Below are 22,626 nucleotides of genomic sequence, written 5' to 3' on the forward strand. Positions count from 1 at the left end.
ATACACTATATATGTATGTATGTATGTATACCAAATAAAATGTATTTATTTATTTATTTATTTATCTATATTTATAATTATAAGCACATTTTGCTGCCTTTTATTATATAATATGTATAATACAACTATATTTTTATGGTCTTAAATAGTTTGATTTGTCCGTAGTTGATTGATATATATATAGGTGCAGCAGGAGATAGAACAAAAATAAATAAATATAAAATAAAAAATAAAGAAGATGGTGCATGAAATGGAGATTGTTCCAAATTGCTCACTTGTCACATTAGAAGGTAGCTGACTATGTAGACAGCAGGCAGCGATAGGGTTTGGTGCAGATGGGACAGTGTGCAGTGGAATGGACCATTAAGATTCCTGTGGGAAACAGCATCAAGTGTTTAAATCGTGTTAGTTGTATGACAGACAAGGGTGTGGGCCGGAGTGAATTGGATTAGGAGTGACTCGCTGTAGGAAATGCCTGTGGGTCGTCAGAGCCTGGTCTCACATGTTGGATCCTTTTAGCCCACCAGCACAGAGTATTACAGCGATTAATGATGTCACGCTATCGTGCTGTTTTCCTGATCTCACAGAAATCCACACTGACAGGGCCTGTTGGTAAATGCTTTTTTTTCCTTGCATGAGGTTGTTTTCCTTTAATAATTGTATGCACCACCTCTAGAAATTCACATTTCAAAAAGATTAAACATAATTACTTAATTACAGTTTTCCTGTTTTATTCCTGCCTAGTTGTTAGTATTAGTGTCTGTGCTTAAGGCAAAAGATGACAGATTTGGTTTGATTTCATGAAAACATACTAGCTTGTTGAATATGGATTTGAATATGGCCCATATAAAACAAGTATATATAATAATTTGTGGTCTATAAGATTTTTAAAGTTTAATTTTTTTTGTCCACCAAGACTGCATTTATTTGATTGAAAATCACAGGAATTTATTCTGAATTTTCAGCATCATTACTCCAGTCTTCAGTGTCACATGATCTTTCAGAAATTGTTCTAATATGCTGATTTTCTGCTCAAGAAACATTTCTTGTTATTATCAGTGATGGAAACAATTCTGCCGCTTCATATTTTTGTGTAAACTGATACATGATCAAACTGAAAAAAATCAATTTAATAATAATAATAATAATAATAATAATAATAATAATTCTAAAAATAATTTCCTAAAAAACAGTTAATTAATAGTTAACAGTTATTAATAATTGATTTAATATTTTTTTTTTTTTTTTTTTTTTAGTTCCTTTTCCTTATGTATTTTAAGTATTTTATTATTTCTCTTCGTCCCCTGTTTTTCTGTTTTGTACTGCCTCACTGCAGGCTGTTGGATAAATGTGATCTGAAGCATCTTCTGGCTGGTTTGACCCAGACTCTCTCTCTCTCCCCCTGACAGACTCAATCTGACATAGTGGATTGGTCGTGTAGAAGTGGCAAAAAATAAATAAATTATTGAATCTGGGTCGCGGGTCTAAATTTAACAAACAAAACCAGGTCTGTTATATAAAGCTAAGACCAGTCACATAAGGACAGTGACTGCTGCAGTATGAAGATCCCAAATCCCCTGTCCACACTGATGAGGACCAAGCCTTTGTGTGTTTCACAACTAGATATTTAGATTTTAGGAAAAAAAATTGTCAATGTTTGTATAGGCAAAATTGAGTGGTTGCTATGCATTTGCTAAGGTATTTAGGGTAGTTATTAGGATGTCTCTAAGTGGGTGATACATCCTAATAAGTGTTATGGGTGGTTGCTAAGTGGTTGCTAAGTGGTTCTCTAAGTGGTTAACTAGAGTGTTATGGGTGGTTGCTAAGTGGTTCAGGGGGTTGCTAGGTAGTTGCTAGCTGGTCACCGGGTTGCTCGGAGTAGTTGTATGGGAGCTACTAGGCAGGTAGCCTAGTTTCTAGGTTATTCAGGGTGGTTGCTAGGCATTGCTGTGGTGTTGTAGGTGGTTGCCGGGGTGTTGGAAGTAGTTGTATGGGTGTTGCTAGAGAGTTCCTAGGATGTTCACGGTGGTTGCTAGAGCATTGCTAAGTATGCTATAGTGTGGTTGTGTGGTTGTTAGGGTGTTGCTATGTAGTTGCTAGGATGCTCAGGATACTTGCAAAGGCATTACTATGGTGTTGTAGGTAGTTGCTACTTGGTTGCTGGGGTGTTCAGAGTGGTTGTATGGGCGTTGCTAAGTATGTTATAATATTGTAGGTGGTTGTTAGGGTGTTGCTAGGATGTTGTGGGTAGTTTCTAGAGCATTGCTAAGCATGCCTATAGTGTAGTAGGTGGTTGCTAGGGTGTTGCTATGTGGTTTCTAGGATGTCCAGGGTGGTTGCTAAGTATGCTATGATGTTGTAGGTAGTTGCTAGGGTGTTCCTAGTTGGTTGCTGGGGTGTTCAGAGTGGTTGTGTGGGCATTGCTAGGTAGTTATTAGGATGTTCAGGGTGGTTACTAGAGCATTGCTAAGCATGCTATGGCGTTGTAGGTGGTTGCTATGGTGTTGCTAATCGGTAGCTAGGATGTCCAGGGTGGTTGCTAGAGCATTGCTAACTATGTTATAATTTTGTAGGTGGTTACAAGGGTGTTGCTTGGTAGTTGCTAGGATGTTCAGTGTGGTTGCTAGAGCATTGCTTAGTATGCTATAATGATTTAGGTGGTTGCTAGGGTGTTGCTAGGACATTTAGGGTGGTTGCTAGGGCATTGCTATGATGGTGTAGATGGTGGCTAGTTGGAGGCTGGGGTGTTCAGAATAGTTGTAGTTGTTGCTATGGTGTTGTAGGTGGTTGCTAGGGTGTTGCCGGGGCGTTCTGAGAGGTTGCTAGGTTTGCTTGGCGATTGCTGTGAGTGGGTTATTTTATGCCAATGCTAATGAATGGTAGTTTAGTGTAATGTAATGCTGTATGCTGTCAGAGGACACGTCCTCAAGAGACGGCCTTTGGCATGATGTCATGACAAACATAAACACGAGTTGCTGGCGTGTGTCTGGGTTTGAGGAAACACTGTGTCAGTGTGTCTCGCGCTGAGGGGAGGGAGAGCAAAAGTCTCCTGCTCTCTGTTTGTCTTCCTCATTGGTTCGAAACGTGTCCTCGCTGACTGTCCTGCATGTCCAGATGTCTTGAGTCTGCGCCTTCCCTTTAGATTCTGCAGACAGCAGTAGAGGTTATCACAGGGATGCTGAATTTCACTGCAACTCTCAACAAGAGGTGAGATTTAATGGCTTATATTCAAATAGTGCATAAGTCTGTGTGGTTTGGGCTTTTATAGGTTGCGTGTTGAATATTTTAGGAGAGATCACAGAGTTGATCTGTCTACCTGTGCATGCGTGTGTGTGTGGTAGAGACAGAATTCAATCAGCAGCTGCTCAGTAGTTGTTTTCTGGGCCACTTATCTAAAATCCTCTTCCTCTGAGCTCAGGACTGCTGTGTCATGATTACTCCAGCCTGGATGAGACACCTGGCTCTGCGTTTGTATCGATTTATGCTGAGACTGAGGTAGTGCTGTCATATGCATGAGTTCATTGTGATGTGATTCGTTCAACATGTTTTTCAGGTGCTTTTTTCCACTTTTTTGTGTTGTGATGCATTAGGTATATTTGTTGCTTATAAGGGAGAACCAGGCTAGTTGTGACAGATTTATTTAACGTCTTATTTCCCACAGGAGTTTATTTTATATCTGTATAAATGTATGTAACTTGAAGCATTTGTTAAACATTTCCAACATTGATTTATTATAGCGGGGCATGTTGTCACACTATATGGGGTAAATTGTCACATTGGGATCCTGCTGTTTATTGGCACTGATGTGAAAAAATGTCTTTTGTTTGAATTATAAAATATTGTCTAAAGTAAAATAAAGTAATCTAGCACAACTTCTGTATTTAATCTATAGAAATTGTCATGAATTTCTTTTGATATTTAACCTTTATCATCTTTGTGACCAGTGTGGGTTTTATTGTGTATGATGAAATATGAAAATATCCTTACAAAAGGATCCTATTTTGGTTTCATAATTATAAATATATGACAAATTATCAAACTAAATATCTCAGTGCAGGATACGTATTTCATATAAAGTCAATTGCTTATCTAACAATTATTTCAAATTTAATTACATGTGAAAATATGATTGCAAAAAGCATGAAAGTATCATTTTGACAATTCACAACAAAGCATACTTATTTAATAATGTGTATTTAATATAAAGTCATTAAGTATGTGTCAGCTCCAGTATTTAATTTAAAGTAATTTTATTTTATTTTTTTCATTTCAGTGGAGGTGGTGGAATTATAAATAATTTTATATAGATTATATAATATAAATTGCACAGTATAAATTATATAATTAATTTTATTGTATTTTTATGTATATTTTATATTCATCTGTGGGTGTAGTGGAAAATAAGTTATAAGTAAGTATATTAACAAGTTTATTATTATTTAAACTACTGCTAGAAAGCAAGCATTTATATAATAGGAATTTAAGTCTATATTGACTGAGATATAAACCTTCCACATGTGACAGCTAGCACCTTTTACATGACAACATTTTAAATCAGTTTGAGTTGCTGTCTTTTGTCAGAGAACTTACAGCCAAGATGTGCTTATGTACACACACACACACGCACACACACACACACACGCACACACACACCCCACATGTGCTGCCATGCTGGCTTGGTTATATTTCCAAATTTGGCACTTGTCAGTGCAGATAATGAGCAGTAATAGAATGTGACGTCTCAGTCAGGTCACCAGAGCCCTGCGGGTCTCATTATCAATGTTTTTTTCATCAGTCCTCACAGAGCAACTGCTGATCTGGAATCAGGGCTCATGACCTACAAGACAATCTGCAGGAGTTCAACAAAAAATCCAGAGTTAATATTATGACCATTGTTATAGATTTATGTAGCCAGAAGTGACCGCTACAGTCATGTGAATCTCTGTAGTTCTTATGGCACAGGATAAATCAAAACAATTAATTTGAGCAGAAGTGGACAACAGTGAGACTCTACAGGCACAATAGAGGTCCTATTATTGGGAAGAAGGGGATGGTTTTGGTGCCAGTCACTGGAAGAGCTTGAGAGATGGCAGACAGGGCTGGCAGTGCATGCTGGGAGTGCCAAGTGGTGCCAGTCTGTCAGCAGACCTCTGATCAAACCCCTCCAGAGAAGAGCAGCCGGTCCGGCCAAAACGACTGCAATGTGTCACTGAGTCCTAATTATTATCAGCTATACAAATGAGCTTGAAATCGGGGGAAAATAAATTCATTGACCACATTTATTGATTTTTTATCTATCTATCTATATAGAAAAATATATAACAACAAAATCATTGACTGTTACATTTATTATATAAATATTTTATATTTATTCTTCATATTTTCCAACAGCCACTGTATTTTATTTTATTTTACTTTACTTTACTTTATTTTTATAATGACGTATGGAAATATGATTACAAAAAAGTATTTAAAATATTTTTTTTTTATTTTTTTCAACAATTAATGAATGATTAAAATAAGATATGTATATTTTTTTTTTTTTTTTTTTTTTGAATGATTAAAATGATTTTTTTTTTTGTTTTTTTAACTATGTGTTTATTTTTTTTACTATTTTTTTTTATTTTATTTTATTTTGTCTGTTTTGTTTACATTTGATTAGTTCTGTGTTAATTTTTTTGTGTTTATTTTTGTTTATTTTGTTTGTCTTCTCTTGTGCTTTTTATATTTTTTATTTATATTATGTTTTTATATTGATTATTTAAATTTGCACAACAAGTATTTATTTTTTTTAATTATTTATATTATATTATTTATTGGTTATGCCCCTTTCTCTTAAATAAAAAATAAAAAACGGAAATAATTTTATTATATTATTTATTTATTTTATTAATTATTTAAACAACTATTATTTACACAACCTCCACTGATGGTTTTACATTTTATTTTATTTATTTTATATTTAATATTTATACTTGCACAACCTCCACTGATTATTTTATTTTATTTATATTGTAGCATTTACAGTATTTCTCTCTCTTCACTTGAACTGTATGTTTCTCTTTTTTTTTTTTTATTTTATTTGTTTTATAGTATTTTTATTTTTTCACTTTGTTTTCATGATTTTTAACTTTTCTATTAGTTTGTTAATTCTGATCATGTTCTCTTGACCTCTTCTTCCAGAGCTTCATCTCGTGATCTTCCTGGACCATGAGTGGTGGTGTGAACCTGAAGACGATGTCTCAGAGCGGCTCTGGTATTCCTCTGCCGCGGAGCCTCTCCAAATGGGACACCAGAGGCTTGAGCGGCACGTTACTGGGTCCAGCCGCCCAAAACCAGCTGGCTGGACGAACATCCACATTATCTTCCTCAGCCTCATCCATATCGTCTCTATCGATCTCAAAGGAGTTACTCAGAGGGTCTTCACAAGGAACACATGGGACGTCCGGTGGCACAAACAGGCCCTCTTTTGCTCCCCTTTCGGCCCACAGCAGCCCACATGTGCCCAGACGAGAGACGCTCCCATTCAAAAACAACCTCCGGAGGGGCTCGTTGCCCCAGGATGGATTCAGAGACCTGGAGAGACACTCCAACAAGAACTGGAGATCTGGCCGTCATCACTTCAGGAGTCTAGACAATGAGGTTGTTGAATCTTCTCGAGAGCAACAGACGGGTCAAGCCCTTCGCAAGCCTACCAACGGGAACGTCATTTGGGAAACGTCAGCAGCTGTTCAGAGGGACTTTCAGAAGCAGCGGATGGAAATGCTGGCTCGTGGTTACAGCAACAGAGGAACGATTGCGTCTAAATCCCAGGTGAACGGCACAAACGCGTGTCCTCCAGGAAGGGAGTCTCCACGTATGGCAGCGGTGGCACCTTTCAGATACAGGTGAGATGTCTTTTTTTTATTGTTTATTGCTATTGGTTTGTATTGGGCATATTTTGCCTATATGTAATTGGGCATGCTCAATTTCTGAGTGACAAATTTTGAAAAATTCAAATTTTTTACATTTAACTGACATTGGCTGTCACCTGATGCATGCTTTACAGGGCTCGCAAAATTTCAAAATCCCTGGTAGCCCTTCGGGCAGGCATTCTTAAGGTTTTGGTAGCCCAAAATGAATTTTAATAGCCTAAATAAAAAGACATCGCCTTAACTTTACTGTGTACAAATCGGCATGATCAGCCAAAACTAGTAGCATATCGGGATGTAACGATTCACTAAACTTGCAATGCGATAAAATTCACAATACAGATTACACCATACAGTTTTCTTACAGTTTATTTATATATTTATTTTTTTACAAAATGAGATTTAAAACAAATTATAAATGAAAAGGTGTACTTTTATTATTTCTCAGACAACATGCTGCATGTTTCTTTGTGAAATTGAAATGTTAAATAATAAAACTAACTTGAAATTTTAACTAAAAGAAATCTCTTCATATAAACAAAGGCTTTGTCTGTGCTCTATTTTAAATCAGAGGCAACCATTTGAATTACTATCCAAAAAAAGATGCTAAATACATGTTATTTGGATTGTATAATTTCAAAATTTTAAGCAAAAACAGAATGGTCTGATTTTAGCTTTGTGAATGAGACGCAAATGTCACTCTGACAGCAGGTGCCACTAATGGAACAGCAGGTATTTAAAGGCTGCTGCCCCTTTAAGATCGTATGCACGGATCCAAAATAATAATGCACAGGAGATTTCTTTCTCCACAGTATACGTTCACTTAAGACATAACCGACTGTGTTTACGAGAATACTTGCAGAGACAGTTATTTTGAGATAATTTTGTGTGTATGTGTTCATTCAGAAGCAAGGATACGCCAAAGAGCAATCAATTCTGTGTACCCACATTGTCTGAAACCCAGCTCTAAGTGTGCGCTTTGAATGTTTGAAATTTCAATATGTAAATACATTTCAAAAACACTGATAATTTAGTAACACTGTTAAATGTAAACTTTAGCAAACGTCCAAAATAAATATTCAATTTTTGTGCAAGCTCTGATTGCACGCCAATGGTTTAAAACGCTTAAATGTTTAAATCCGCATCGAATCAAGTAAGGAATTTTACATCACTTTTCAAAATAGCCCATCCGGCAGGGCGCTGATACATTTTGGTAGTCCGACTGGAAAACACAATAGCCCTGGGACGTCAGCTAGCAAGCCCTGCTTTATATAGACTTATATTTATAATTATAAATAATTACTGGCTTACTGTATTGTCCCAAATTGTAATATTGGTGCATCAAAGTAAAAAAAAAAAGTTTTATTTTATTTTTTTTCAATGTTTGAATTTTTAATATGTGGTTAATTTTAGTAAAAAATGATAGTTTTGTTTTATTTTTTTTTGTTGTCTTGAGCAAACATCCAAAATAAATATACAATTTTTGTACTATGTTTTGATGTTTTGATTCACACATTGGTGATTTATTTTAAAATGATTTATTTTAGTCTTTGGTGTTTTATTATTTGAGGATAATTTTTCACATATAAATGATTTTGCCTTCTTGAGATGCTCACTTAAAGTTGATTTTTGAAAATATTGATAATTTTATAACATTGTTAAATGTAATCTTTAGCAAATCTCAAAAATAAATTTATATTTTTATACTATACTATGAGATTGTGATGCATAAATTCAATTGCAGCATTTAAAATGACAACTATGATCTATATTATGTGATTGTTTAGACACAATAATATAGAATTTTATATAAATAATAATATGCTTATTTAATAGGCTTGTATTTATAATAATAAATAATAATGGGCTTATTGCATTCAAGAAAGTAAAAAAAAAAAATCATTTAAAAATTTCAATAAGATTTAAAAAAAAAAATTAAAAATTAAAATGATTAAAATTATTTGACCAATAATATTGCTATATACAATTTATATAAAATTATGTTTACATATTTATAATAAATTCTCATATTAATGGAGCTATAATTTTTTATAGCTCTGTATGTTCAGCTACTGTCTCATTTGTGGCTACTATTTTTAGGTAAATGTATTTGCTGAAATATAAAGTCTCATCCTCTGAGTAATACAAATTCCCTTTAAGAATGAATACGCTTCAAACTAGTGATTCCTTTCTTGTTGTTCTGTCTGTGCCTCAGGCTGCAGGTTGGAGAGGACACTGAAGCTTCTCTTGAGGATCTGAGCGATTGTTCCTCAGACTCTGTGGAAGTGTGCTGTGAGGATTTAGGTGAGTCTCTTCAAAAATTCCTCCAATAAACATGACCGCAGGATTTTTTTTTTTTTTTTTTTTTTTTTTTTTTTTTTTTTTTTAATGGCCTTTCTCATACAGGACTGTAGATGCTAGTGACAATAGGTCTGAGACTGTGGTTGGTCTCTGATATCATCACAGTACTTTTGTGTGAGTGATGCTATGATTCAGATTGATCAAACTATAAGCAGATGCTGGTGTGGTAAATTATGATTGTATCCATGTGAGGAGATTCATGTCTTTGCTGATGTAAGTTTCCACCGTCTGAAGCTCTTTTCAGATTCTTGATGGACTCAGTCAGACCTCATGTAGACCTCAAATATTAGTGAAAAACTGTCAGCTCATGTTGGCCAGACATGCCAATGAACAGAGACCAATCCGCTGATTTGGGATTGGGTTTAGCACTTTGACAAAGTAGTGCAATAAGGGTTTTTTGTGGAAAATTGTTTTCAAGAAATGTGTTTAAGATGTTACATGTGTGCAAAGATTTGCCATTTATAAAAGTAGTTGTTGCAACAGTTGTGTTTGCATATTTAACAGTGATTTTGTTGCTTTTAGGCATATTATATATAGTATGTTTTTTTTGTTGCTTTTAGGCATATTGTATATAGTATGTTACCTCTAATTTAAAAAACTTCATTTTAATTATTGTAATCTCAATGAATTAAAGTACAAATGCATATAATTAAATATATATTAAATAAATGTTTTAAACATATGTTATATATATATATATATATATATATATATATATATATATTTTTTTATATATATATATATATATATATTATTTGTTGAGATGAATTAAATTTTATTTTACTGCCATTAATTTTTTTTTTACTCTAATGATAATGAAATGAGAGTAAATGTACAAATAATAAATTACACAATGTGTATATATATACTATATATATATATATATATATTTGTTGAGATGTAAATAAATACATTAATTAATTAATTATTTCTTTAGTTATGTGTTGATGTAATCTTGAGTCTTATTACAAATATTCTCAGATATGGGAATAATGTGTATCACCGTGAATTTACAGACTGTGTTCACATGTTTCATATTAATATACCGCATGTGTGCACTGGAGACAAATACTTTTGTGACTTTCGAGGGAAGATTTATATTGTGTCACTCAGTAATTCTTGGGGGGGGGGGGGGGGGGTGAATTTAATGTAGGAATGATGGCATGTGAGCAAACAAACAAACAGACAAGCACAGCCATATGTTGCCAGTCACATCCGCACACAAACACTGAATGAAGCCCGGTCTGAGTAATATATCAGTGTGGTGTAATGGCTACAGATGCCAGCAACCCAAGGGATGTTCTCATGTCTGCAAACATCTGCGCTGCTGGCCAACCACAGCCTCCAGATGGGATCCAGATGTTTGGAGAACCTTTGGCTTTCTCAGGAGAGAGGGCGGTGGACACATCAGGACGTGTGTTTCATGCTCTGAGGTCTCTCACCTAATGTGTGTCAGGATCCAGTACTGTTTCATGTAAGTGATATGTTACCTGATATACTGTAGGTATATCACAGAACTGATTTTTTGTAAATACCTTTTCCTTTAGACAGATGTGAAGTTGATTAGAGACTTTTGAGATCTCTTTATAATTGATCAGCATTAAGTTTAATAAAGAGTTTTGAGATATCAGTAATATCTCAGTTATTTCTTTTAGACATAATTGAGATCAAATATAGTTTTCAGATCTTTTCAGATCTTCGTTGTTGTTCTTAGAGATAATTAAGATTAATTGGAAAGGCTATTTTTTTCACTTTAAGATTAATTATAATAAGATTAATTTGATAATTTATTACATATAAATTATTTCTACACATCAGTTTCGATTTTTTTTTAATTGATATCTTTTTAATGCTTGAAGTTATTTAATATCTTTATACTTTGTATTTTATATCTTTATATCTTAGTTGTTAAGATCTTTTTAGTATCTCTTTTTTTACAGTATTTTTAATTTCTCAGTCATTATTCTTCAACATAATTAAGATTAAATATATCTTTTAAATGCCGATCTCTCTCTCTCTCTCTCTCTCTCTCTCTCTCTCTCTCTCTGATATTTTAATATCAGTTGTTTCTTTTAAAAATACTTTTCAGGTCTTTTTTGCACATTAAAATTTGTGTTTAATATATCCTCTTTTAATAGATATTGTTAATGATTTTTAATAATTTTCTTATAATTGAGATGAATACTTTTCAGATCTTTATATTATTATTAGTAGTATTATTATTATTATCTTTCACATCTCTTTTTCTAGATATTGGTAAAATCTCGGTTGTCTGTTAGATATAATAGAGGTTAAATGGATAATTTTCAGGTTTCTTGTAATTTTATAATTTTTAATATATCCTTTTTGGATGTTTTTAATAAATATTTTTAATGATTTTTAATCAATTTTCTTAGACATAATTGAGAATAAATAAATACTTTTTTTCAGATGTTTATATACTTTTTTTTAGATAGCTTTAATATCTCAATTGAGAACAAATGGAGACTTTTAATCTGCTTGGTGTCTCAAACTGTGCTTAGATTTACCAAAAGTTAGCAAATGAAACCTCTGAAACCTCAGTACAAATGCAAACATTTGATCTAGATCTAGCTGACCTGCTTTTTATTGATCTAACTAAAATGAAGAACTATTTAATCTTTTTGCGACCACAGTTCGGCGCACAGGAAGTATGTTCTTCTTTTAATGATGTCAATGGAAAAATCTCCCACAGAAAGACACGGCCACTCGTGATGAGTTCAAGCAGAATACCTCATTCTTCTCAGCCCAGTAACATCAGAATTACCTCACATGCCCCGGGACTAGAATTTGTTTGGCCAAGTGTCGGGACCCCCTGCAGGAGCGCGCTGAGCTTTTGATTGAGTCATTGTACCAAACTGGTCAGTTGCATCAGGCTGGTTATGGGTCTGCCGGGCTCCTGTCAGATTAACAAGGCTCGTTTGTGAAGTGATAAAGACAAACAGAAAGTAGATTTGTGGCGTGCTGTTACCTTATTTACGATGGAGAGACTCGGCCGTCTTAATGCGTGTTGTGATGTAGGTAGCAGTGTTGCTATGGTGACGCTTCTCCTGCGAAGCATTGCAGAGAACTCCATAGAGAGATGTGTATGGAATATCATGAGCAATGATGCTAGGGACCATCTAAAAACAACACTGCCATTTTATGAAGTGAAGATGGATGGGTTGGAGGTGTGGCATATGCACTGTGCACTGTGTGACGGTTTTGTCTTGATCCACTGGCTCATTTAAGGATACACTTTTGAGGATAAACACCACTAAATGTATTTAATTGATCATTTCTGATTTTAATTTTTTAGGTTTGCAGATTTAAGCAAAATCTTGACCTTCTTTCTTCTTCTCTTCTTTTGAGGGGGATGTATTTTTGTTATGCTGCGATTATTATTTTTTCAGCCATTTTTCTTTTCCTGTTTCTTTTGTATGTTTTGTTGGATTATTTACAGAATGAAATAACTAAAATGATGATTATATTGCATTTTTGTATTATAGTACTAAAAACAATGTACATTGAATTTGCATTAATAGATTGCAGATAGATAAATGGAAATGTTTTTGCCATTTTTGTGCTAGATTATTTGCAGAACTATAAAGCTAGTGTATATGTTATTATATTATACCACTAAAGGCAAGACAGATAGATAGATAGATAGATAGATAGATAGATAGATAGATAGATAATGTACAGTATGACATTTGTGTATTGGTAAATTGTCCCATGCATATGCAATGCATTTCTCCTGAAGGCAGATAGTGAACACATAACTGAGATTTTAATGGGTATTCAGCATTGGATCCTGGAAGGGGGAGGGGCGAAACAATGGGGATGGAGAAATAGTGTGTGTGAAAATACACACTACGATGTACTGGATTCAGTTTACATTCTAGTGTTGCAATTTGTCATCTCCCCCTATCAGCTCACACTTTCTGCTGAGGCAGAGAGACGCACCGGAAAATGCAACAGAGAGAGAGAGAAAGGGGGGAGGGACTGTTGTTGTGTGCAGCACTGCTGTCATTTGGCTTCTGCACGGCTCAGCGGCAAGACGGTCTGGTGAAGGGAGGAGAGAAAACGAGGGAGTGAGAGAAAGAGGAGAGAGAAAAGGAGTACCAGAGCGGCAGCTGCTGCAGCCTGACAGGAAGGAACGGGAAAAATAAAGGGTGCACGGAATAAGCGTTTTCTTCCCATGCAAGAGAGAAAGAGCCGCACATTCGTCCTCTCCTCCATGCTCTCACTCTTCTCTCATCCGGCCCTAAATGCTCTCCAGTAGAGGAAGACGCTTGGGGGTCGAATAAAAGGCAGGCAGAGCAAGGGGACGTCAAGGGAAGGTGCAGGCATGGCTGCCAAGAGGGGCAAGTCCGGCGTGCCACAAAGCGTGGCACGGAGCGAGCTGAAGATGTACCGTGTGGGCAGCACAGAGGGGCGCATCCCGGTGCCAACCAACCTTCGCAAACAGAGGTCCCTGACCAACCTGGCCGTGCTGACAGACGCCGAGAAGAAGATGCAACTCTATGAGCCCAAATGGTGCGACGACATGAGCAAAGCTGCTGCAGGACACCTGAAGATGGGCAAACCCAAACTGGCAGCCGGCGGAGGGGCGGGGGGTTCCCAACTCTCTCGAAACCTGTCCAAATCTGACCACTCCCTCTTCCAGGGCAAACCCAAGACGTTCACCCCTCTCGCAGCACCTGGCGCCTTGGGAAAAAGCCAAAGTCGGATCCCTCGAGGCCCTTACGCGGAAGTAAAACCCTTGAGCAAGACGTCCGATGACTGCAAGTCCGACGACGATATCTTGTCCAGCAAAGCCAAAGCCAATGGGAAGAAACCGGCGGCTGGGAGCTCCGGAGACCCAGAGGCTAAAGGTCAAGGTGAGGAAGGTGCCGATAAACCCTTCCTCAAGGTGGACCCGGAGCTGGTGGTCACCGTTCTTGGTGACCTGGAGCAGTTGCTCTTCAGTCAGATACTCGGTGAGTACGGATTTTCCGCTTTCACGCCCACTTACTAACAGCTGCAGTTGGCTGCTGAATGCCACGGATTGACTGGAAAATATCCAACCGAGCGCATGTTGTCGTGATTCTAAAGGTGGTCTCGGACAGCTGGACAATGCAGGGCTTTGTTCTGGGTAGCATGTGCGTTGTGCATCCACCGTCTCTCACACTTGTGGGCTAGAAATTGCACTCATAGATTATTCCCCTTGGCGTGTGTCCAATGATTGAATGGCACACTGATCTGCTTTTTTTGACACCTGTCTGGTGCCGTGTGCTAGTGTTGCCGCTCTGCTCTCATCTGTAATGAGGTAATGGCTGCTATATCAGGGACGCGGGTGGTACGAGAAAAGGAAGAGGCAGTGGAATACATAAAGGGAGCATAATGATTTCGGTTTGTAGTTTGTCATCAGCCTCCTTTGACTGCAGCTTGATGTGTAGATGCTGATAAATGTTGTTGTCGAAACATGAACAAAAGCATGCATGATCACCTGTCACACTGGATGAAATGCACCTAGGCTTTCTAAGGGATAATTAGCAGTTTTATGCTTACTGTGGAATTTGATTATATATTATATATATAATCGGATCTGGATACTGTTTGTTATGTCCATGGCATTAATCGAGAAGTATGTTTGTTTCATTTAAAACAAATATCCAATTTTGTTTGTGCCGTCTTCTAAACACAGCATGCCCTGCATTCAAATGAATGACCTCTATTTCAACCATGTCCAGACCTCATATGTTTAAACAACCAATTTGGGCCTGAATTCTTGCAGTTGTTTGCGTGGAAACCTAGATCCTCCTTCTCCTTGCATGGCAATGCACAGTTTAATTCTGGGGTGGGATTAAAGGCTAATGAGAATAAACGAATGACCTGGATTAAACTCCTTATTAAAATGCTCTCCGTAGCTCTTGCCATACAGGATTCCGATCGGAATTATAATTTGAAAAACAATCCTGCAGGATCCTAAAGGGAATAAAAAGTAAGAACTGGAACTTCTGTTGGAATATTTCTAGCAGCACTGCATTTCCATTAGGATGCTTCTGGAATTCCAAATTTTAATTAATTATTTTTTTTAAAAATGTATTTACTTTTGGTTTAGTTTAATTTATCATTTGGTTCTGAATTATAGCAGAAAATCTGATAGGAATCTTGGATGCATTCTTTTAGGATTTGTAACATGCTTTTATATAGACAGAGTATAATTACGACCAACAACAGAGTGGTTGCGGAGCTTTTCTCCTCTAAATTTAGAAGAAAAACAAAGTGCTACAGGGAAACTTTTTCATGCAGGATCTTTTAATCACAAGGTCTCTGTTAAGAATAATCTGTTGAATCTCTATATCAAAGCACTTTCTTTTTTATAATCATAATTACACAGAGTTCATGCTCATTTGTTCTGCATAATAAACCGCTGCATAATAGACTTCCTTATGAGTTGTATGTGGCACATAACATCTGCACACCACTTTTGGTCACAAGACTGAATTAGCACTCAGAATGGAGCATTGCTTTCCTCTGTGCATTCATAGTTACTATTGTACTGCACAGCTGGACGTGGGTCTAAACCTCTAGGGGGACAGAAATGCTTCAAATATGTATGAGGGACAATAGTTTAAGTTGAAGGACAGTTAAACATTAGGAAATAAAGTGCTAGGGCCAAATTTGGCCTCTTTGTGCCGGTCTGGAAATAAACCTGAATATGTATAGCAAGTTATGAGGGGGATATGAGCTTTTACGAGGCCACTCTAATCATGTTGGTTTCCTTGACTGTGCTATGGGTTTTTAAGTGGCTGATATCAATATCTAGAGGGAAGGGTGACTGATAACTGATGATATACTATTATAAATATACGTTTTATTTGTTCCTTCTTTTACTTGATTTCTAAGTAATATATTTTGGGATGGTTCACCCTCAAGTTGTTCTAAACCTGGTATTTTGAAGAATTTTGGAAACCAAACAGTTGATGGTAGCCATTGACTTCCATAGTATGGAAAAAATACCATAAGTCAGTGCCTACTGTCAGCTGTTTGGTTAAAGGGTGAGTAAATTATGACAACATTTTTCTTTTTGGGTGAACTATCTCTTTAAATAATAACTTGAGAAACAGCACTGCATAAGATACTAATTTTGGGGTTTATCTGTAATTTAGTCTTTCAGCACCGACTTGTTTTTCAGTATGAACAGATTAAAAACAAGTGGAAATACACATATTCAAGATTGAATTTTTGTCTTAATATCTTATGCAGCATTGATTCAAGTAAGTAAGTCTTGTTTTAAGTTTTTTTTAGATGCTTTATCTGGAAAAGTTAAAAATACTGTATAATTTTTGCATTGTATACACATTTACTACACATTCACTCAAAAATACTTGGAAGAAAATATATGTATTATATATTGACAAAACTGCTAGTAGAATTTATCTGAATTTACTACTGGCATTTATTTTGTTTTACCTTAGAATTTACAATTTTAATTGGTTATGCATAATATTAAAATGTATTAAACTGCACTAGGTGCAGTGGTGCTCCTTGTGACCCACAAAATCTACACACGAAGCTGTGTTCCAGTTTGCCCTTGCAGATCAAAGCACATGGAGAAAAAGAGCATGTATTAAATTTTAATCTCCCATGCAGTCAGTGGCAGAGCTGGAGATTGCATTGGAGCAAGGCACACCACTATGTTTATTTCTGTGGCGGTAGCAATGCGTAATATGAGGGTGCTTATAATATGCATAATGCATGTAATTAATCAATTTATCAATTTAAAATGTGCTTTGTGCTTGCTCTTTATTTGACCATTATGGTAGAAATGAACGTTTTTAGGAGGTCAGGACACAACATAGGTGAAGCTGTTTGATTTGCAATAGTTATGTACATACTTTACAGTGAAAACGAATGAAATGCTCTCATCTGATTCACTAATTCCACCATGCAAGTCTGTCTAGTGATGTAATTAGCTAGAGCATGTGTAAATTCTCTCGTGGGAATGTAGTTGATTGACATGAGTTATCTGCTGTCCAGTAATGCTTGTAAACCACCTCTCTCTCACTGTCTGTAAAGTAGTCCAGTCGTTAATAATGTCAGGGCAGGCGTCGTGCCTAACTGCACCATGGGATTGATTGGGCATGCTGTTGACATGCTGACCGCTCGCCCACGCAGGTTTTCAAGAGATCGTGTGGCAGTTTGAACAGAAAACATTTGTTTATTTGGACGAAAGAAGACTTTTATCCTTTGTTCTCATTGTGATATGAGACTGGTTCTCGTAATCTCATTGTTGGCGTTTGGCTCGTTTAATGCCGCCTCCGAGGTTAATGTCCAAGACTGTTAGCTTTCAGCAAAGCCAGGTGATTGATCAAGCCGAGCTGTTTTTAACATCTGCTTCACCTTTGTGACGTAAATGAAAGGCTGTTGGCTATTTAAAAACAAAGACAAACTCTTTGAAATGTCAACTTAATGATTCAACAGGAAGTACAAACTGGTCTTTAGTGGCGCATAAAGTTCTCAATCTGATCTTTGACTATTTGAAGAAATTTTGTTTTTGAATATGTTTTTTTAAAGATACTCATTATGTACTAATTTTAAACTATTTTATGTTCAGTTTTTTTTTTTTACAATATTAATACACTACTGTTCAAAAAGGGTGAGGTCGGTAAGATTTTTAAAGAAGTTTAAATTGATCAAAAATACTGTAAAATTGTAAAATATTATTAGGATTTTAATGAACTGTTTTCTGTTTGAATATATTTGAAAATGTAATTTATTCCTGTGATGCAAATCTGAATTTTTAGCATCATTACTCCTGTCTTCAGCGTCACATGATCCTTCAAAAATCAGTCCAATATGCTGATTTGCTGCTCAAGAAACATTTCTGCTTCATATTGCTGTGGAAACCGCCATACATATTTATTTTCAGTATTCTTTGATGAATAGAAAATTCAAAAGAATAGCATTTATTTGAAATATGCATCCTTACTAAATAAAAGTATTAAGTTAAAAAATTAAATTACTGACCCCAAACTTTTGAACTGTAATGTGTGTGTGTGTGTATATATATATATATATATATCTATATGCATTTATAAGACATAAAATGAATATATATTTGACATAGATATTGAGATATATTTAGTTTTGCATACTTACTATACGTTGCATTTTGATTGTTCGTTATGTGTGCAGATCCTGAATCTCAAAGGAAACGGACAGTTCAGAATGTCCTGGACCTCAGACAGAACCTGGAGGAAACCATGTCCAGCCTGCGAGGGACTCAGCTCAGCCAGAGGTGAGTGAGAACCAGCACATGTTTATGGCATGAAAAATCACAGCCAGACTAATTCACGAGGATGCAAACTGCTGCTTTTCAATGAATCGTAAATCTGGGAGAAAGCTCCACAATGTTCTTTGGGAACAATCTTCACGCACATTTGTGTCACAAAAGAGCCTGAATATAAACAAGGTTTTACATTTATACACAAACGATTACTTTTTCCACAACCATTCAGCCTCCCACGTCTTTTGGGAGAGTTGCCACTTCAGTCGTTCAAACACCTGGCTGCCACATTCACAAATACACAATGAAACACTTTCCATCAATGAATAACAACAAACACACAGAAATCAGCTGGACTCCAGGCTTTGCACAGTCAATACACAACTGGACTTTTACATTTTCTGAAAAAATGAATGGTGCTTGTCAGTGTAGGACTTGCTTTCACTTTGTTTTGCGAGGTTACCAGAAATGAAAGTTTCTATGTGGTTGCTTAAACTTAAGCTGATCATTTTTTATTGTGTATGTATATAGTATATCTCATATACACATAAATAAAAAAATGTTTGTGCAAGTTGCTATGCTACTTCCCGATAAACGGAGTTTCCTTCCCCACAGGTGTGCTACGCTAGATGTGCTTAGCCTAGCAATTAAGCTAACTTTGATCTCAGTACCTTTCTGAGTTTTGCCCCTAGAGATCTCAACCTTTCCTTCCTCCTAACATCAAAACTTTCCCTGCAGGCTAACCATTCTCTTCTCTACTAAGTTTCAGAGCAGAAGACTTTTGTAGTAGAGATATAACACGCTTGAGACCTGCCTCCATTTTAAAAGCAGCACTTGTATAAGACTGATGAGCTTCCAAAGACTTGATGGCGCAGGCGTAAAAATGATTCATACCAGATTAACTGCACTCAAGCCACAGATTCACAGCCACACTGATGTACTGTATGTGTGCGTAATGAGCTTTTCTGTAATGGGATACGTCTGTTATAGCCTTCAAGACATGGAGATGCATGACCTAATACGACTCAGAATAGAGGTGCGCTGTTTGATTTTTCTGATCGTGTCGATTCACATTCACACACCTGCTGGTCGAATCTGGATTCTGTCAAGATGTGCACTTGAATTGGAAAATGTGATTATCTAATTACTGAACCACATGGACGCTTTTAAGTTCTCATGTTCTGTGTTTGTTTAGGAAATTGTTTGTGATGTGTTATGCTTCCACAAACAAGCCTTTTATCAGATGATGTGTGATGATGAGTGTTTAATCAGAACCCAGTGTTTGAGAATCGTTGATGTACTATAATATTTTTTATTAATATTTTGAATTAGTTTTTATTTTTAGATTGTTTTAATTTAAATTTACATAAAATGTGAGTAATTTTGTTTCGTGCTTTTGCCAGCTTTTATTATTATTATTTATTTATTTATTTTTTTTGTAAGTTTTATTCTTCTTTTTCTTATTTTAGTACATCAAGTTAAACTAAATGAAAATTTAAAAATTGGAAATCAGCCGAAAAAAGTTTAATGATAGTTGTACTATAGAATTTAGTTTAGTACAGGTTAAACTAGATGAAAATGAGAAATGCTGCCTTGAAAACTAGCTTAATAAAATAAAATAAAATAAACTTTTATTTTATATGTTATTTTATTAAAGGTTTAAGTTATCTATAAAGAGTTGCACAATTTGAGGTATCATTCAGGGTTGTCTAAGCGATCCAACTAACAATTTTAAGTAAAATTTTAGAAGGACGGACTGAGCTATCTCGCTACATCCTAACAACTGCATAGCAATGCACAAGCAATCACTCAGAACACCTTAGCAACTGTATACAATGCCTTGGCACACTCACAACATTATGGCTTTATGCTGGTGACGTTTGCATGGGCAAACACAGTCAAATGTAAAGTCTGCTTTTGCCATTACAGTCATTGTTGATTTTAGTAATGAGAAAAATTCTATAAATATTCTTGCCACATAGTGTGCGCCGTGGAGAGAGCACGACCTTTGCTTTGGCTTCATGTAGGATGTGATGTGGCACTGAAAGCGAATGGAAAAGCCGCTCATGAGGTTTGGGAGTGGCTGTGCCGTCTCTATGAAAGGTCCAGTGCAGTGAAATGAGGCTGTATGTGTGTTATTTTCAGATGTCTTTTGAAAATACTGAGAAATGAAACATTTATTCTGTCTAGAATCTCCCATGTGGTCCTTAATCGTCGATCCAGGTCTTCCACTAGTAATGCCAGCTGCCATGAGAGCCAGCAAGAGTCCAGATCATTCATTCCTTTTCATAATCAGCTCAACTGATATAGAATTCAGATACATGCAAATGACAAATATGTGTAAAGCTAAACTGTTTTTTTTCAGTTGATGCAATTGTTGGGCCAAACGAAAAGCCTTAGACTGAACAATTAATGAAAATAAAATTGCTTTTTACGATTAATCGCATCCAAAATAAGTTTTTGTTTACATAATATATGTGTGTGTACTGTGTATATTTATTATGTATATATAAATACACACTCATACAATATATATTTTTGTATGTATTTACATGTATGTATTTATATTTATATAATTGATATTATATATAAATATATTTAATATACAAATATATATTTTTCTTAAATATATTCATGCATGTGTATGTATTTATATGTACATAATACATTATGTTTATTGTAATAATTATTATTATTATTATTGCCATATTTATATAATCACAGTAGAATTTTATTGGCCAAACTATGCAACCTTACAAACATGAAGGTCCTTTAAAAAAAATGTGTTTTAATGTAATAATTATCAAAAAAAATTGCAATCTGATTTTTTTTCCTCCAAATCATTCAGCTCTTGAATACGCCATCGACAACAGAAAAAAATTGTGAAAAATGATGTTTTTAAGGGTCCTTGCAGTATTTCTTTTTTTCTTTTTCTTTTTGCTAAAATGAAAGCTAAATGATTTCAAGTTTGAAAATATTTTTTTTTTTTTTTTATTAAATACACATTTTTATTTTATAGTGCATCATCATCATAATAATAATTATTTTATATAATTGTATTGGACAAATTGTGTAGCTCTAAAAACAAGCACAGCAAACCTGAGCTCTTTTTAAAAAATGAGTTTATTCCATTAGTTTATTCCAAGTAATTTAATAATTTAGTCATTAGTTTTTTTTTTTTTTTCTCAAATCACTCAGTCCTAAAATAGCCCATCAACAACAGATAGAAATGATTAACAGACCGGCTGGCAACCAAGTTACATTGACCAAGTGACCCATTTGCAAGAATAACAGACCAAATAATCCTTCTTCATCTGGGTAACACTAACCGAATAACCCAATGCCAGTGTGTTTGTGTGCTGTTTATGCCTTGAGAGCATCAAATATTTCAACCCACAAGTGTGCATTTTCTGGGATTTCGCAGCTGTCTGATGAATTATCCTGAGAGAAGTGCATAAAAATAGCTCTTCCATGTTCATGTGGTAAAGGAAGCTGTTATATTATTCATTTGAGCTGGTGCATCTGGTTATGCAATCTTCATCCTCAACAGATGAATTCTCCCACAGACGCATCCTTTTCTTTAGTAGGCCACGAGTTCCTGTGGCTCAACAGCCTTATTATGTTGTGTTTTACATGCAGCAGCAACCCTCTCTTTCCATCTACAGTTGTCTGGACAGCAGCGTCTGCTATGACAGTGATGAAACCAACGCTCGTAGCATCTCCAGCCTCTCCAACCGCTCCTCTCCTCTCTCTTGGCGCCACGGACAGTCCAGTCCTCGTCTCCAAGCCGGCGATGCTCCTTCCTCAGCGGGCAGCAGCTATGTGTCGGGCAGCAAGGCCTCGTCTCAGTACACCTCTCACACCATGCCTGCCCGCTGCTCCAGCCGCCTCAGCCACACGTCACGCAGCGAGTTCATCGAAGGCCTGGACGCCGGAGACAGCGAACTCAAGTCTGGTTACCTGAGTGATTCTGATGTACTTTGCAAGAGCCTTAATGACGACGACGATGACGATAATCTGGCCAATGGGTGAGTGTCTGCATGTATTGCTTTGCTAAATACCTCTAGCCTACTGCACTCT

At 35.9% G+C, this 22,626-nt stretch overlaps 1 protein-coding gene across 13 annotated transcripts in view; it reads left to right on the forward strand.

Annotated features, from left to right (window-relative positions):
* Positions 1–3,052: 3,052 nt before the first annotated feature.
* LOC109075178 (neuron navigator 1-like) overlaps positions 3,053–22,626 on the forward strand; it is a 77,117-nt gene continuing 57,543 nt past the window's right edge. For 8 of the 13 annotated variants that reach the window (XM_042726617.1, XM_042726620.1, XM_042726619.1 and 5 more), the window contains exons 1-5: positions 3,054–3,207; positions 6,184–6,887; positions 9,127–9,215; positions 18,456–18,558; positions 22,212–22,574. In XM_042726617.1, coding sequence (XP_042582551.1) covers positions 6,211–6,887; positions 9,127–9,215; positions 18,456–18,558; positions 22,212–22,574 — 1,232 coding nt within the window. In that variant the 5' untranslated portion in view covers positions 3,054–3,207; positions 6,184–6,210. Of the gene's footprint in view, positions 3,208–3,418; positions 3,496–6,183; positions 6,888–9,126; positions 9,216–13,253; positions 14,252–18,455; positions 18,559–22,211; positions 22,575–22,626 lie in introns of those variants that run through there. The other 5 variants (XM_042726628.1, XM_042726629.1, XM_042726618.1 and 2 more) reach the window with 4 other exon arrangements.

The sequence above is a fragment of the Cyprinus carpio genome, chromosome B6 (assembly GCF_018340385.1).
Source record: "Cyprinus carpio isolate SPL01 chromosome B6, ASM1834038v1, whole genome shotgun sequence".
NCBI lineage: Eukaryota > Metazoa > Chordata > Actinopteri > Cypriniformes > Cyprinidae > Cyprinus > Cyprinus carpio.